The following is an 18,533-nucleotide window of genomic DNA, read 5'->3' as shown; positions in this document are numbered from 1 at the left end:
ATGGGTGTACAGGCATCTCTTTTGAATGCTGAATCCAATTCCTTCAGGTATATACCAACAAATAGTATAACTGGATTTATGGTAGCTCTATTTTTAGTCTTTTAGGAACCTTCATATGATTTTCCATAGTAGATCTGCTAATTTACATTCTCACCAATAGAGTTGCTTTTCCTCCCACATTCCTGCCAGCATACATGTGTTTATGTATTTGTTTTTTGTTTCTTAATGATAGTTATTCTAACTGGGGTGAAATAGAACTGCAGTGTAGTTTTGATTTGCATTTTCCTGATGGTTAAAGATGTGGGATATTTTTTCATATATTTATTGGTTATCTGTATGAAAATAGGATTTTAATTCAGGCAATCTGACCCCATAGTCTATCTTAATCACTAATGAAGATTGTTATGCATTTATGCATTTTTCCATAAATATTTTTATTGCCTACTTATGGTGCCTAGCACTAGATATTGGGGAGAGAACAAGGAGCAATCAATCGCTGCCACTATAGAGCTTATGCTTCTAGTCAGAGCAAATAGACAGAAGGCAAATAAGTATTTATATGTGATGATAATAGGTGCTCTGGGGAAAAACAATTCAGGATAAGGAGATAAGGATATAGAGAAAAGTGTTTCCACTGGGTTGTAAGTGAAGAACTCATTAATATGGTAGTATTTAAGCAGAGACTTGAGGAAGTAAGCCCTGAGAACATGTAGAAGGAAGAGTATTCATGCTTTTACTGTTCTACTAGTGGCATAAAAGCTAATGGTTATTTCCCAGTATCCACTTCCCCCTTCTTTCTTTACTAATAGAAGCACCAAATTTTACTTGGGCATATACCACTGAAAACAAAGATTAGATTTGGTAGCTTTACTTGCAGCTAAGTATGGCCATGTGATTGAGTGATGGGTGCAATTGCCTGGCTAAGCCCTTTTAGAAAAGAATATGCCTTTTTTCTCTTTCCCTTCATCTCACTGGTTGGGATGGGCCCCAGCAGACATAGTGGTATATTCTCTTGGACCTTGAAGACAAGGACTATTTTCTTGGAGAAGGCAGAACAAATAATAGCCCTGGAGTACTTACCCTTGAACAGTTACATGATAGGAAAAAAGTAAGCATCATATTTAAGCTGATGTATTTTGGATCTTTTTATTATAGCATATGTATAGAATTTTAAGATGGTCCCTCAAATTTCTTGCCTCCAGTGTACACACCCTGCATGTTCCCTGGAACTGTGAATATGACAGATTTTACTCCTGTGATTAGGTTACATTTTATGGTATAGTTGACTATAAGAAGGGAGATTTTCTGAGTGTGCTGACCTAAGCATACCAGCCCTTTAATAGCAGGTTCCTTGACTGACTGTAGAAAAGGATATCAGAAAAATGTGAAACATCAAAAGGTTTTGAGGCTCCGTTGCTGTCTTGAAGATGGAGGGACTGTGTAGTAGGAAGGAAGGTGGCCTCTGGGACCTGAGAGCTTCCCCTGGCTAATAGCCAATAAAGACACAGGGACTTTAGTCTTAGAACTGTAAAAAAATGAGTCCAAATTAAGAAGAATGAGCTTGGAAGTGGATTCTTTCCTCAGATCATCCATGTGAAAACTCAGCCCAGTCAGTATCTTGATTTCAGATTTATGATAAATCAGAGAACCCAGTCAAGTCATGCTAGAGATCTGTGAGATACTACATGGGTCTTGTTTTTGTTTTTATGTTTTGTCTTGTTTGTGGTACTGGAGATTGAGCCTAGGAAAACTCTACCACTGAGCTACATCCCTAGTCCTTTTTATTATTTTTTAAAACTTTGAGACAGGGTCTCCCTAAATTCCTGAGGCTGGCTTTGAATTTGAATTCTTGAGCCCAGGCTCTAAATTGCTGAGATTACAGGCCCGCACCACCACACCCAGCGATATTTTATTAAGCTGCTTGTTTTGTGATAATTTGATACATAGCCACAGAAAACTTGTATATTAGTGAAGGTTCTCCAGAGAAAAAGAACCACAGGCTGAGAAGTCCTACAATGTATTGTCCACTAGCCAGAGAACCAGGAATTTTTTTTTAATCATTTAGTTGAATTTTTAAAATCAGCCACTGCTATATTCCCAGCCCCCAACTAAATTTGGAGCACTTTAAGATCAAAGGTTTTGCTTAGTAGTGTTTCTCTTTGGGAGGTGGGATAGAGCAGATGTTATGTAGTTGAGGGGATGAAGGGAGGAAGTCCCAAGGCATACCTTACTGGGACCTGACACTAATTTAGATGTTCAATAAAACGGCCACATGGATTACACCTGCGCTCCACACACTCAGGAATTTTAGTCCCCCGATCAATCGAGTCACTCTATTTCAAAGCCAAGCAGGTCCTCAGGCAAGCAGCCACGGGCAGGTTTGGCCCAGGTGCTGCCCTGGTTCAGCCCCTGGGCTCAGTCCACCTTCTCCCAGGTTCTTCCTTCTGGCTCTGGCCTCTCGCGGTCCTCTAACGGTTCTAACAGCTGCGAGCGGAAGGAGCTGCGGGTGGGACCCTGGCTGTGGGAACCGTTTATCTTGGTTCTCCAAGAACAGAGCTGTTGCCCCTGTACCCAGTAGGACCCCCTCCCACACATTCCCAGGAGTCCGACTTCCTCCGCCTTGGTCTTTTAGCCCACTTCTTGCTCCTTCTTCCTATGGGTTTCCCTACCGCATCCTGACGGAGCAGTTCACTGCTCCTTGGCTTTCCGTCCTCAGCATATTCTCAGCCTGTGGGCAAGGATATCTGGTGAATTAGGGCTTTGATGCCTCAAAGTGACGACTATTTCCTCCTTTCAGGAGATTACCAGCCTTCACTCTGCAAGAAGGTTCCTTGCTGTGATTGAAGTTCTCTGAAAGCTCTATCATCAGTTTGCCTCTTCAAAGGATTGCACGTGTGTGCGCCAATCTGTGTGGGAGTGGCTGTGGTTAGGGTGATCCCATGCCAGGGACCCAAGTCTAAGATCATCCATTTCTGCAGCAGGTGCTCCCCAATGAAACCTCATCAGCAGATTTGGCACTCTTCCTTTCCTTCACCTCCTATACCAGGTGAGGGGGACAAGGCACTTGGAGGTGGGGAGAAACTTGTACAGGGAGGGCTCCCACCTCTGACCTGGGTTTGCTTCTTACCAGTCTTTGGGGAAGCTGTATGGAGGGACTGAGGCTTAGGAATGACCTTCTGCAGCTCCATCTTAGGGTCCTAGGTCCCTTCCTCCCTTTGCCCCCAGCTCCATTGATTCTGCCAAGAGCCTCAGGTCCCTTTTCCTGCCCCTCTCCTGGCTGGGCTATTCAGGTAAGGGTCAACAGCAGAGAGCCTGGAACTGGCAGTTGCCACCGGAGCTGTGGGCACGATCACTTCGACAGCAGTTGAATGCACAACTCCTCTTGGTCCTGGAAGAGAAGAAGGTAGGTGTTTCTCCTGATGAGGTAATATCAGATGCCCAAGAGTCTTGGCACTATGTATGTGGCCTTACCAGCAAAGGACAACACTGGGCTGGTCAGAAGAAACAGAGGCAATTCTCGAAGGCAGTGACGGATTCAGAGCAGCCTACGGTGCTGAAGCTCCTGCTAGCTGAGCTCCAAGGTCTCTTCTCAGCTGTGTTGCAGGACTGTAGCCCTGCAGCTTGGTGCTACCTGCATGGGGTACTGGAACTGCTGCCTCCATATCGTGAGTTGCTAGTTGGTCACCTTGATTTGTTACCCTTCTTGGAGCAGCTCTACTGCTGGGCACCCTGGGTGAAAGCCCAACTCCACCTGGACCTGTTAGATGCCATAACAAAGGCTTTTCCCCCAGACAGTTCTCTGTTAGATAGTGCCTCCCATGTTGACTGCCATCCCCAGAAGAAGATCCATCAAAGGCTTCCATGCTCAGCCTGTCCTTTTGTGCTGGCCCGATGGGGTGGGCAGCAAGTAAAGGAGCAATTGGCCACATGGCTGCGACCAGTGACACTGCCTGAGTTACAGCACTGTCTAGGTATTGTTGGTACTGAAGTGGCCCTAGAAGAGGCCAACTGGCTGGATGGTCTTAGTCTTCTGCCTTTGGCACTGGCAACAGACATTCCTGTACAGTATGAAACTTGTGATGCTGACATCTCAGAGGAAGAGCCTGATGGAAGAAGAGAGACTGAGTAAGTTAATCACCGCAGGGCTTTGGGCAGAGGAAGAAAAGAACTTAATTTATGGGTACCACTAAGTCCAGTCAATGTTATACTTTTTTTTTTCTTGATACTGAGGATTGAACCCCGGGGGTGGGGGGCTTAACCACTGAGCCATATCCTCAGCACTTAAACATTTTTTTTTTTAAATTTTTGAGACCAGGTCTCAGTAAGTTGCTCAGGGTCTTGCTAAATTGCTGAGGCTGGCCTTCAACTTGCAGTGCTCCCGCCTCAGCCTTCCACATCACTGGGATTACAGACATTTGTCACCACACCCATCTGGTCCACCTAATGTCTATAGTCAGCTTGTTATCAATTTTAAGGATTAGCCTGACCCCAAGCTAGTGTGAGGGTTCTTCCTTTTTCCTTTTTGATAGTAGAATAAACTCAGTGTCTCAATGTTAATCCTCACAGGGAAATGTAGAAATTAAAATCAGAAGTCTGCCATTTGGAAGCCAAAGGTTAAGAAAACAGTTTGACCTTTCAGTTTCCAGACTTTTATTTCTCAGATGGTGCCAGAAACATCCTTAGTTCTTGTTCTCATTCATTAATAATCACTGAGCCTTGCTTCTGGGCATACCTTGTGTTGGGTTCTAGACTGTAGGTTTAGGATCCTTAGGATACTCCTAGGGAGTGCTTGTGGGAGTGGCCTTCCCCACAGATCTGTGTGAGCTAAATGCACTACAAGGCAGAGGGTGGAAGGGAGGCCACTGGAGGGGATTTCATGCCAACTCTTCCAGAGTCTTCCTCCTGCCCTTCCAATCTGGATTTTCTAGCCCCTAGAATGATTTTTCCCACCAAAATCTGACTATGAGAGCTCTCTTTAGGATTTCAGAATATCTACAAAGACCTCTTCTGAGAGTTCTTTACTTAGTCTTGGAATTTCTCTCGGTCCTCTGGCTTAATTTTCTAGGTGTTTTGTAGCTTGTCTATGACACCTTCACTATCTAGGAAAAGGCTAGTTTTTACCTGTGTTTTTTTCTTCAAATGAGTTAATTTCTTTTTTAAAATAATTTATTTATTCTAATTAGGTATATATATAACAGCAGAATGCATTTTGAATCATTGTACACAATTGCAGCACAACTTTTCATTTCTCTGGTTTCACACAATGTAGCATTGCATCATATGTGCAGTTACACATGTACCTAGGGTAATGATGTCCATCTCATCTCACCATCTTTCCTGCTCCGATGCCTCTTCCCCCACTTTGGCTTGTCAATTTTTCTCCATTCCCCCCACCCATTATGGATTAGCATCCAGTTATCAGAGAGAACATTCAGCTTTTGGTTTGTTTGTTTTTAATTTTATTTATTTTAATTAGGTATATATGACAGAAGAATGCATTTTGATTCATTGTACACAATTGCAGCACAACTTTTCATTTCTCTGATTGCACATGATGTAGCATTGCACCACATGTGTAGTCATACGTGTACCTAGGGTAATAATATCCATCACATTCCACCATCTTTCCTGCCACCATACCCCCTCCTTTCCCCTCCCTCCCCTTTGCCCAATCAAAGTTTCTCTATTTTTTCCATGCCTTCCCCCATTATGGATCAGCATCCACTTATCAGAGAGAACATTCAGCCTTTGTTTTTTTGGGGATTGGCTTACTTCGCTTAGATGATATTCTCCAACTCCATCCATTTACCTGCAAATGCCATAATTTTATTCTCTTTTAATGCTGAGCAATATTCTACTGGGTATATGTACCAAAGTACATTATGTACCAAAGTTCATTATTATGTTCATATGTACCATTCATTTATTGAAGAGCATCTAGGTTGGTTCCACAGTTTAGCTACTGTGAATTGAGCTGCTATAGACATTGATGTGGCTGTGTTACTAAAATATGCTGTTTTAAGTCCTTTGGGTACAGACGGAGGAATGGGACAGCTGAGTCAAATGGTGGTTACATTCTAAGTTTTCTAAGGAATCTCCATACAACTTTCCAGATTAGTTGCACCTATTTTCAGTCTTAACGGCAATGTATGAGTGTGCCTTTTCCCCCCACATCCTCACTAACACTTATTGTTGTCTGTATTCTTGATAACTGCCATTCTTGATAACTGGCATGAGACGAAACCTTAGAGTAGTTTTGATTTGCATTTCTCTAATTACTAGAGATGCTGAACATTTTTTCATATATTTGTTGATTGATTGTATATCTTCTTCTGAGAAGTGTCTGTTCAGCTCTTTAACCCATTTATTGATTGGGATGTTTGCTTTTTGGTGTTAAGTTTTTTGAGTTCTTTATATATCATAGAGATTAGTGCTCTATCTGATGTGCATGTGGCAAAAATTTGCTCCCAAAATGCAGGCTTTTTCTTCACCTCATTGTTTCTTTTGCTGAGAAGAAGCTTTTAGTTTGAATCTATCCTATTTATTGATTCTTGATTTTATTTCTTGAGCTTTAGGAGTCTTGTTAAGGAAGTCGGGGCCTAATCTGACATGAAGGAAATTTGGGCCTACTTTTTCCTCTATTAGGTGCAGGTCTCTGGTCTAATTCCTAGGTCCTTGATCCACTTTGAGTTGAGTTTTGTGCATGGTGAGAGATAGGGGCTTAGTATCATTTTGCTGCATATGGCTTTCCATATTTCCCAATAACATTTGTTGAAGAGGCTATCTTTTCTCCAATGTATGTTTTTGATGCCTTTGTCTAGTATGAGATAACTGTATTTATGTGGGTTTTTCTCTGTGTCTTCTAATCTGTACCATTGGTCTACATGCCTCTTTTGGTGCCAATACTATGCCATTTTTGTTTCTATAGCCTTGTAGTATAGTTTAAGGTCTGGTATTATAATACCTCCTGCTTCACTCTTCTTGTTAAGGATTGTTTTAGCTATTCTGGGTCTCTTATTTTTCCAAATGATTTTCATGATTGCTTTTTATATTTATATAAAGAATGACATTGGGATTTTAATTGGAATCACATTGAATCTGTATAGTGCTTTGGGTAGTGTGGCCATTTTGACAATATTAATTTTGCCTATCCAAGAGCTTGGGAGATCTTACCATCTTCTAAGATGTTCTCCAATTTCTTTCTTTAGTGTTCTGTAGTTTTCATTATAGAGGTCTTTCACCTCTTTTGTTAAATTGATTCCCAAGTATTTTATTTATTTATTTGTGGCTAATGTGAATGGGGTAGTTTTCCTAGTTTCTCTTTCAGAGGATACACCACCAATGTATAAAAATGCATTTGATTTATCGATATTGATTTTATATCCTGTTAATTTGCTGAATTCATTTATTAATTCTAGAAATTTTCTGATGGAGTTTTTTTGGATCCTCTGAGTACAGAATCATGTCATCAGCAAATAATGTTAGTTGAGTTATTCTTTTCCTATTTTTATCCCTTTAATTACTTTCATCTGTCTAATTACTCTGGCTGGAGTTTTAAGGACTATGTGAATAGAAGTGTTGAAAGAGGGCATCCTTGTCTTGTTCCAGTTTTTAGAGGGAATGCTTCCAGTTTTTCTCCATTTAGAATAATGTTGGCCTTGGATTTAACAAGATAGCTTTTACAATGTTGAGGTATGTTCCTACTATACCTAGTTTTTCTAGTGTTTTGAACATGAAAGAGTGCTGTACTTTGTCAAATGCTTTCTCTGCATCAATTGATATAATCATATGATTCTTACTTCTAAGTTTATTGATGTGATGAATTGCATTTATTGATTTGCATATGTTGAACCATCCTTGCATCCCTGAAATGAACCCCACTCAATCATGGTGCACTGTTTTTTAAAATATGTTTTGTGGAACTGTGACCACGCACAGAGCAGGCCCAGCGGCCTGCTGAGGGGCAGAGCCGCCCCCCACCCCCCGCGCCTGCCAGGTAGGGGAACTGTGACCACGGACAGAAAAGGCCCAGTGGCCCGCGGCGGGACAGAGCTTCCAATCACTCCTGCAAGGTAGGCGGGCCTGCGACCCACTGGCAGAAGAGGAGCAGCGGCCTGCTGAGAGGCTGAGCCGCCCCCTCCCCCTGCGCCGGCAAAGTAGAGGGAACTGTGACCACGCACAGAGCAGGCCCAGCGGCCTGCTGAGGGGCAGAGCCGCCCCCCCACCCCCCGCGCCTGCCAGGTAGGTGGAACGGTGACCACCGACAGAAAAGGCCCAGTGGCCCGCGGCGGGACAGAGCTTCCAATCACTCCTGCAAGGTAGGCGGGCCTGAGACCCACCGGCAGAAGAGGAGCAGCGGCCTGCTGAGAGGCAGAACCGCCCCCTCCCCCTGCACCGGCAAGGTAGAGGGAACTGTGACCACGCACAGAGCAGGCCCAGCGGCCTGCTGAGGGGCAGAGCCGCCCCCCCACCCCCCGCGCCTCCCAGGGAGGTGGAACGGTGACCACCGACAGAAAAGGCCCAGTGGCCCGCGGCGGGACAGAGCTTCCAATCACTCCTGCAAGGTAGGCGGGCATGCGACCCACCGGCAGAAGAGGAGCAGCGGCCTGCTGAGAGGCAGAGCCGCCCCCTCCCCCTGCGCCGGCAAGGTAGAGGGAACTGTGACCACCCACAGAACAGGCCCAGCGGCCTGCTGAGGGGCAGAGCCGCCCCCCACCCCCCGCGCCTCTCAGGTAGGCGGAACTGTGACCACTGACAGAAAAGGCCCAGTGGCCCGCGGAGTGGCAGAGCTTCCAATCACTCCTGCAAGGTAGGCGGGCCTGCGACCCACCGGCAGAAGAGGAGCAGCGGCCTGCTGAGAGGCAGAGCCGCCCCCTCCCCCCCGCGCCTGCAAGGTAGACGGAACTGTGACCACCATCAAAACAGGCCAGACCTGCAATCGAGAGACAGAACAGGCCCAGTGGCCTGAGGAAGGGTAGAGCCGCCCCCCCCCCCGCGCCTGCAAGGTAGGCGGACCTGCGACCCACTGGCAGTACAGCCCCAGAGGCCTCCAGAGGGGCAGTGCCGCTGCCTGCGCCTGCAAAGTAGACAGAACTGTGACCACGGACAGAACAAGCCTAGCGGCCCGCAGAGGGACAGAGCCGCCGCCCGCGCCTGCAAGGGAGACTTTCCAACTATACAAGACCAATATAAATATATAGGGGGAAAATTCAATAGCACAACAGTTTCACCAAGTAGAAAGGAACGCGAACAGTATGAAGAGAAAAGGAAAGAAAGGACCACAAGCATTGCAGGTCAACTCAACGTTAGAAGAGGTAATAGCTGCAGCAGATGGAATGTCAGATAAAGAATTCAGGATATACATGCTTCAGATGATCTGGAGTCTCAAGGAAGACATCAGACAGCAAATCAGACAATGAAAGATCACTTCAACAATGAATTACATAAACAAATCCAAGAAGCAAAAGATCAACTATACAGGGAAATAGAGGTTATAAAAAACAAACAAACAGAAATCCTAGAAATGCAGGAAGCAATAAGCCAACTTAAAAACTCAATTGAGAATAATACCAGCAGAGTAGAACACTTAGAAGACAGAACATCAGACAATGAAGATAAAGTATTTCAACTTGAAAAGAACATAGACAGCTCAGCAAGACTGTTAAGAAACCATGAGCAGAACATCCAAGAAATATGGGATAACATCAAGAGACCAAATTTAAGAGTCATCGGGATACAGGAAGGGACAGAGTTTCAAACCAAAGGAATGAGCAATCTATTCAATGAAATAATACGAGAAAACTTCCCAGACTTAAAGAATGAGACAGAACCCCAAATCCTAGAAGCCTTCAGGACGCCGAATGTGCAAAATCATAAGAGACCCACACCTAGACACATTATAATGAAGATGCCCAACATACAGAATAAGGAGAGAATTTTAAAAGCTACAAGAGAAAGGAAGCAGATCACATTTAGGGGTAAGCCAATCAGGATAACAGCTGATCTTTCAACACAGACTCTGAAAGCTAGAAGATCCTGGAATAACATATTTCAAACACTGAAAGAAAATGGGTTCCAACCAAGAATTGTGTTTCCAGCGAAATTAAGCTTCAGGATGGAAGATGAAATTAAAACCTTCCACGATAAACAAAAGTTAAAAGAATTTGCAGCTAGAAAACCATCTCTTCAAAACATCCTTGGCAAAACATTACAGGAAGAGGAAATGGAAAATAACAATGAAAACCAACAGTGGGAGGTAGGACACTAAAGGGGGGAAAATAATCAAAGAGGAAAACAAACCATGTTTAGTAACATAAATAAACAAATATGGCTGGAAGAACAACCCATATCTCAATAATAACCCTAAATGTTAATGGCTTAAACTCACCAATCAAGAGACACAGGCTAGTAGAATGGATCACAAAACAAGACCCAACAATATGCTGCCTACAGGAGACGCATTTGATAGGAAAAGACATACATAGGCTAAAGGTGAAAGGTTGGGAAAAATCATATCACTCATATGGATTTCGGAAACAAGCAGGAGTGTCCATACTCATATCAAATAAAATAAATTTCAAGCCCAAGTTAATCAAAAGGGATAAAGAGGGACACTACATACTGCTCAAGGGAACCATACACCAACAAGACATAACAATCATAAATATATATGCCCCAAACAATGGTGCAGCTATGTTCATCAAACAAACTCTTCTCAAGTTCAAGAGTCTAATAGACCACCATACAATAATCATGGGAGACTTCAACACACCTCTATCACCACTGGACAGATCTTCCAAACAAAAGTTGAATAAGGAAACTATAGAACTCAATAACACAATTAATAACCTAGACTTAATTGACATATATAGAATATACCACCCAACATCAAGCAGTTACACTTTTTTCTCAGCAGCACATGGATCCTTCTCAAAAATAGATCATATATTATGTCACAGGGAAACTCTTAGACAATATAAAGGAGTAGAGATAATACCATGCATCCTATCTGATCATAATGGAATGGAACTGAAAGTCAATGATAAGAGAAGGAAGGGAAAAGAATACATCACTTGGAGAATGAACAATAGGTTACTGAACGATCAATGGGTTATAGAAGACATCAAGGAAGAAATTAAAAAATTCTTAGAGATTAATGAAAACACAGACACAACATATCGGAATCTATGGGACACATTGAAAGCAGTTCTAAGAGGAAAATTCATTGCTTGGAGTTCATTCCTTAAAAAAAGAAAAAACCAACAAATAAATGATCTCATACTTCATCTCAAAATCCTAGAAAAAGAAGAGCAAAACAACAGCAAAAGAAGTAGAAGGCAAGAAATAATTAAAATCAGAGCTGAAATTAATGAAATCGAAACAAAAGAAACAATTGAAAAAATTGACAAAACTAAAAGTTGGTTCTTTGAAAAAATAAACAAAATCGACAGACCCTTAGCCATGCTAGCGAAGAGAAGAAGAGAGAGAACTCAAATTACTAACATACGGGATGAAAGAGGCAATATCACAACAGACACTTCAGAAATACAGAAGATAATCAAAAATTATTTTGAATCCTTATACTCCAATAAATTAGAAGATAGTGAAGGCATAGATAAATTTCTTAAGTCATATGATCTGCCCAGATTGAGTCAGGAGGATATAGACAACCTAAACAGACCAATATCAATTGAGGAAATAGAAGAAACCATCAAAAGAATACCAACTAAGAAAAGCCCAGGACCGGATGGGTATACAGCAGAGTTTTACAAAACCTTTAAAGAGGAACTAATACCAATACTTTTCAAGCTACTTCGGGAAATAGAAAAAGAGGGAGAACTTCCAAATTCATTCTATGAGGCCAACATCACCCTGATACCTAAACCAGACAAAGACACTTCAAAGAAAGAAAACTACAGACCAATATCTCTAATGAACCTAGATGCAAAAATCCTCAATAAAATTCTGGCCACTCGGATACAAAAACTTATCAAAAAAATTGTGCACCATGATCAAGTAGGATTCATCCCTGGGATGCAAGGCTGGTTCAATATACGGAAATCAATAAATGTTATTCACCACATCAATAGACTTAAAAATAAGAATCATATGATCATCTCGATAGATGCGGAAAAAGCATTCGACAAAGTACAGCATCCCTTTATGTTCAAAACTCTAGAAAAACTAGGGATAACAGGAACATACCTCAATATTGTAAAAGCAATCTATGCTAAGCCTCAGGCTAGCATCATTCTGAATGGAGAAAAACTGAAGGCATTCCCTCTAAAATCTGGAACAAGACAGGGATGCCCTCTCTCACCACTTCTGTTCAACATAGTTCTCGAAACACTGGCCAGAGCAATTAGACAGATGAAAGAAATTAAAGGCATCAAAATAGGAAAAGAAGAACTTAAATTATCACTATTTGCAGGTGACATGATTCTATACCTAGCAGACCCAAAAGGGTCTACAAAGAAACTATTAGAGCTAATAAATGAATTCAGCAAAGTGGCAGGATATAAAATCAACACGCATAAATCAAAGGCATTCCTGTATATCAGCGACAAATCCTCTGAAATGGAAATGAGGACAACCACTCCATTCACAATATCTTCAAAAAAAATAAAATACTTGGGAATCAACCTAACAAAAGAGGTGAAAGACTTATACAATGAAAACTACAGAACCCTAAAGAGAGAAATAGAAGAAGATCTTAGAAGATGGAAAAATATACCCTGTTCATGGATAGGCAGAACTAACATCATCAAAATGGCGATATTACCAAAAGTTCTCTATAGGTTTAATGCAATGCCAATCAAAATCCCAACGGCATTTCTTGTAGAAATAGAGAAAGCAATCATGAAATTCATATGGAAAAACAAAAGACCCAGAATAGCAAAAACAATGCTAAGCAGGAAGTGTGAATCAGGCGGTATAGCGATACCAGACTTCAAACTATACTACAGAGCAATAGTAACAAAAACAGCATGGTACTGGTACCAAAACAGGCGGGTGGACCAATGGTACAGAATAGAGGACACAGAAACCAATCCACAAAACTACAACTACCTTATATTTGATAAAGGGGCTAAAAGCATGCAATAGAGGAAGGATAGCATCTTCAACAAATGGTGCTGGGAAAACTGGAAATCCATATGCAACAAAATGAAACTGAATCCTTTTCTCTCGCCATGCACAAAAGTTAATTCAAAATGGATCAAGGAGCTTGATATCAAATCAGAGACACACCGTCTGATAGAAGAAAAAGTTGGCTACGATCTACATACTGTGGGGTCGGGCTCCAAATTCCTCAATAGGACACCCATAGCACAAAAGTTAATAACTAGAATCAACAAATGGGACTTACTCAAACTAAAAAGTTTTTTCTCAGCAAAAGATACAATAAGAGAGGTAAATAGAGAGCCTACATCCTGGGAACAACTCTTTACTCCTCACACTTCAGATAGAGCCCTAATATCCAGAGTATACAAAGAACTCAAAAAATTAGACAATAAGAGAACAAACAACCCAATCAACAAATGGGCCAAGGACCTGAACAGACACTTCTCAGAGGAGGACATACAATCAATCAACAAGTACATGAAAAAATGCTCACCATCTCTAGCAGTCAGAGAAATGCAAATCAAAACCACCCTAAGATACCATCTCACTCCAGTTAGATTGGCAGCCATTATGAAGTCAAACAACAACAAGTGCTGGCGAGGATGTGGGGAAAAGGGTACACTTGAACATTGCTGGTGGGACTGCAAATTGGTGCCGCTAATTTGGAAAGCAGTATGGAGATTTCTTGGAAAGCTGGGAATGGAGCCACCATTTGACCCAGCTATTCCCCTTCTCGGTCTATTCCCTAAAGACCTAAAAAGAGCATGCTACAGGGACACTGCTACATCGATGTTCATAGCAGCACAATTCACAATAGCTAGACTGTGGAACCAACCTAGATGCCCTTCAATGGATGAATGGATAAAAAAAATGTGGCATTTATACACAATGGAGTATTACTCTGCATTAAAAAATGACAAAATCATAGAATTTGCAGGGAAATGGATGGCATTAGAGCAGATTATGCTAAGTGAAGCTAGCCAATCCCTAAAAAACAAATGCCAAATGTCTTCTTTGATATAAGGAGAGTAACTAAGAACAGAGTAGTGTCGAAGAGCATGAGAAGAAGATTAACATTAAACAGGGATGAGAGGTGGGAGGGAAAGGGAGAGAGAAGGGAAAATGCATGGAAATGGAAGGAGACCCTCAGAGTTATACAAAAGTACATACAAGAGGAAGTGAGGGGAAGGGGAAAAATAATATAAGGGGGACAAACGAATGTCAGTAGAGGGAGCAGAGAGAGAAGAGGAGAGGGGAGGGGAGGGGAGGGGAGGGGGGATAGTAGAGGATAGGAAAGGCAGCAGAATACAACAGACACTAGTATGGCAATATGTAAATCAATGGATGTGTAACTGATGTGATTCTGCAATCTGTATATGGGGTAAAAATGGGAGCTCATAACCCACTTGAATCAAAGTGTGAAATATGATATATCAAGAACTATGTAATGTTTTGAACAGCCAACAATAAAAAAAAAAGCTGAGAAAAAAAAATATGTTTTTGTCAGAAATAACATATGTATAAAATGTTTTTTTAAAATATGTTTTTGCCAGAATTTTATTGAGAATTTTTGCATCTATATTCATCAGGGATATTGGTCTGAAATTTTCTTTCCTTGATGTGTCTCTGTCTGGTTTTAGTATCGAGATGATACTAGCTTTGTAGAATGAATTTGGAAGAGTTCTCTCCTTTTCTATTTCATGGAATAATTTGAGAAGTATTGGTGTTAATTCTTCTTTGTAGGTCTTATAGAAATCAGCTGTGAATTCGTCTGGTAAATGAGTTAATTTTAAGTGATACAGAATTCAGAGTAGAACAAAGACCAAAGAGCAGACTCTGGCAGGGTTCTAGGCTGGGTTTACTTTAAATTTAGAGTTGCTGAGGAATGGCTAAATGAACACTATGATTTTTGGTTTTTTACATAAGTTTATTTTAAAATTTAACAACAGATTCCCAGACAACACTCATCTAGCAATAAGTGACAAAAGATGTTATGGCAAGGGAGTCATAGTCATTAGAAAGGAATGGAATTAGTATCACCATCATCTCAGGCATAAGGAACAGCTTACTTTTTGCCAGATTTCATAATTCAACGTATGGCTAGGGGACTCTTCCCCGCAGCCTTCAACTTTAGCTCCTCAAATTTCATTTGCTTCTCATTTATGTTTCTGCTTGAAAGCTTTTTACATCCATCTCTTTGGCCTGCTTCTTGGCTGTTTCAGAGATGTCTTTTTGCCACCTTCATGGCCAGACCTGGCACCTATTGCCTTTTCCATATTCTCCTTCCCTAGTTTAATCTTTAATCAAGCTTGGATTCTTCAATTTTTGTCTTTTAAGTTTATGGCTAGGTCAAGTTTTTCCTGAAGTCTCAGAGCCCTAATGGTGGACAGATAGGCTGGCTCCTGGAACCCTGATGCAAGATAGCCAGTGACAATAATTTATACCTTCAATAGCCCCAGTAGGCTCTTTTGCTTTTTCAAAGAGCTTTCCTGTGCCCTAAATATGAGTTTTCTTTCCTTGGGGACCTTAACTGAAATGGCAGTAGTCTAAGACGTTGAGACGTGATCAGGTTCTTCTCCTTCTCTTGGAACCTGGTGGTAAACCTCTGTCTAGCTAATATAGCTTAATTTACATTAAGTTTTGCAGGGCTGGCTTCCCATTCATTCATTCATTTTATAAGTATTATTGGACACCTATATATATATGTCAGAAACTGCTAGGTTGCTGGGCACATAAGAAGTGAACAAGACTTTCCCTTGGAGTCTTACAGTTTATTTAGGGAGATAGATATAGATATCTTTTTTAAATTTTTATATTTGATACTGGGGATTGAACCCAGGAGCTGGGTGCCACTGAGCTACATCCCCAGACCTTTTAATTTTAAGACAGGGTTTCACTAAGTTGCTGAGGGTTTCGCTATATTGCTGAGATTGGCCTCGAACTTTAGGTCCTTCAGCTGTAGCCTCGAGTCCCTGGGATTACAGCTGTGTGCCACTATGCCCAGTGTTATACATATAGACACTTTAATACAAATAAACTATAACTAAAAATTATAAATATAAAACAAAAAACCCACTACTTTCATGTGGCTTCTCTGGGATGTGTGTTTGTATACACAGTTTGGGGAAAGCAACTCAGAGGAATTTGGTTAACAAAATAGATTAGCTTAGCAAAATATCTTGCAGGTTAGGAAGTGAAACAACATTTCAAAGAGGCAGCAGTCAGTAGTAATAAATTCTATGGAGGCAAGAATAAGAATCTGAAAAATATTGAGTTAATAATAGGAATATGTTAGTGAGAAAAGTCTCAATGGAGTTTTGTGGGGAGGAAGGCAGATTGTAGTACATTTGGGAATGAATGGAAGATGAAGAAGTGGAAATCTTGATTTAGTATTTTTTCATGAAAAAATTCTTGAAGAATGAGATAGTAGAACAGCAACTTGAAAGAATTTTGGTGTCTACATAGGATTCCTTTCGAAAAAGAAGAGAGTTTATAACCTTTAAGTGCTTCTTTAATAAGAAGAGGAACTTTAAAATATATCATAGAGGGGGTATAAGGGATCCAGAGCATTGATCAAGAAATTAACCTTGTAGAGAAGAAAGAGAAACTTTTTATATATACTTGTAGATGGACAGAGTTGCCTTTATTTTATTTTTATGTGGTGCTAAGGATGGAACCCAGTGCCACACACATGCTAAGCAAGCACTTTGCCACTGAGCTACAGCCCCAGCCTAGAAAGAGAAACTTTTGTAGAGAAGAAAGAGTAACTCTTTCTTTCAAACTGGGGGACAGATAAGTGTGTGGAAAGGCAACTGGCGTTCAAGGTATTAGTTCATGGCTCAGAACCTGTTTCTCCAAACGGGGAAGGAAGTAAAGAATGGTGTGGGACTGAGGGTTGGCAGGGCTGGATATGGGATTAGGTATAAGATTGAGCAACCCAAAAGAGGTGGCTGCTTATGGCTTGTACTAAGACAGCAAAGTAGAATGATCCCACAGTCAAAACTGAATACTAGAGATTCATAGAGGAGTCAATATTCATGGTTCTTTGATCCTATCAATCTACTATATCATGTAAGACTTCAGCTGCTGAGGAAATAAAACTTGTGGAAGAGAATGAAACTTTAATAGCAGTTATTCCATTTAAAATGTCCTGTTCTAACACAAAAGTCATAAACCCTATTTATTAATATAAACTTTAGATAGAATTGCACTTTTAACCATGGGATGACTTATCTCAGCAATTTTGTTGACCAGTATGGTAGGAGGGTAAGAAGATGAGAGTATTGGTGATGGCTTGAGGGGGTTGAAGAATACACCATAGATATTGGCTGGAAAGTAAAAGGTCTGAAGCTAGAGTTTGAGTGATGATGGGAGGAGCAAGAGTGAGCAAAAGTATGGAGACCAGGCAGGATTGGAAAGCAGGTATAATGGGAGCAGAGGTAGGAGATAAGATCCAGAAGGTTAGCAAGGTTGACCGAAAGGAAGATATCCAGGACTGTAGGCTTATAGGGTGATGAGTTGGGAGAATAGTCTTCCCATTATTTGTACATAGTTTTATGTAATACTGAGTTGACAGAAATCACACTTAAAGCAAAATGGTTATTCATTTATCAGAAAGGAAGGGGTTGTCATGCACAAGTCTATGTGAATATAGCTCCATGACTGAGGTATAGAACAAACTGTATTTTCTCAGTATTTGACATCTGTGTAGGTGATAGATAGGCTCTAACAGTGTCATATCGCATCCCCTCTAGCTCCTCCTTTCACTGACCAAAGGTGGCAAGGCCCACCTCTAGGTATCTGACCTCTTTGCTCTGCATTTTCCCTCCTTTTTTTTTTTTTTTTAACTCAGGTCTCAACTTGACTATGAAGTTCCTGTGGAGAAGGCCTTACCAAAGAGAAGTACTGGCTTCTTACCTGAGACTTCCTTCTTGGGTAGCCAGGTGATGACCATTCTGAATTCAGAGAAATACTTGAAGAGCATCCACTTCTTCTATCTCAATGTGGCTCCCAGTCGGTACTTTATGTAAGAGCCTTTATCCAGACCTTTTCTGCGTCCCCAACTCCCTGATTTTCTCCCATGCTATCTAGCCCCCCTTTTTTCTCCCCATGTACATTCCTCTCCCTGTTCTTTATCCACATACTCTTCCTCTGTCTCCCAGTTTCCCTCCTTCTTCTGTTCAGCCTTCTCCTCTCCATTCTCTACCTCCTCTTTGCCCTTTTTCTTTCTTTCTTTCTTTTTTTTTACTGTTATGTGCACTTTAATAAGCATTTCAGGAGACAAAACATGCCCAGATCTTTGCCCTCTTTTGCTCCTGTAGCATTTTGTCTTAGTTATCCTTTTCTTACTTTTTTCCTCTTCTTTATTCTATTCTATACTGGAGAAACATTTGGTCATAGCCTCAGAAGCA

The 18,533-nt window shown here is 41.2% G+C and overlaps 1 protein-coding gene across 1 annotated transcript in view; it reads left to right on the top strand.

Moving 5' to 3' along the window:
* Dnhd1 (dynein heavy chain domain 1) overlaps positions 1 to 18,533 on the top strand; it is a 106,845-nt gene continuing 88,312 nt past the window's right edge. Inside the window, exons 1-3 of the mRNA XM_046437957.2 lie at positions 1 to 47; positions 3,226 to 4,125; positions 17,975 to 18,148. Of these exons, the coding sequence (XP_046293913.1) occupies positions 1 to 47; positions 3,226 to 4,125; positions 17,975 to 18,148 (1,121 nt within the window). The remainder of the gene's footprint in view (positions 48 to 3,225; positions 4,126 to 17,974; positions 18,149 to 18,533) is intronic.

This window comes from Marmota monax, unplaced genomic scaffold (genome assembly GCF_021218885.2).
Source record: "Marmota monax isolate L192 unplaced genomic scaffold, Marmota_monax_Labrador192_F-V1.1 WCK01_AAM20220418_F8-fsc00061, whole genome shotgun sequence".
NCBI classification, from domain to species: domain Eukaryota; kingdom Metazoa; phylum Chordata; class Mammalia; order Rodentia; family Sciuridae; genus Marmota; species Marmota monax.
The sequence above is the reverse complement of the archived record's forward strand: the minus strand, read 5'-3'. Positions and strand labels throughout refer to the sequence as shown.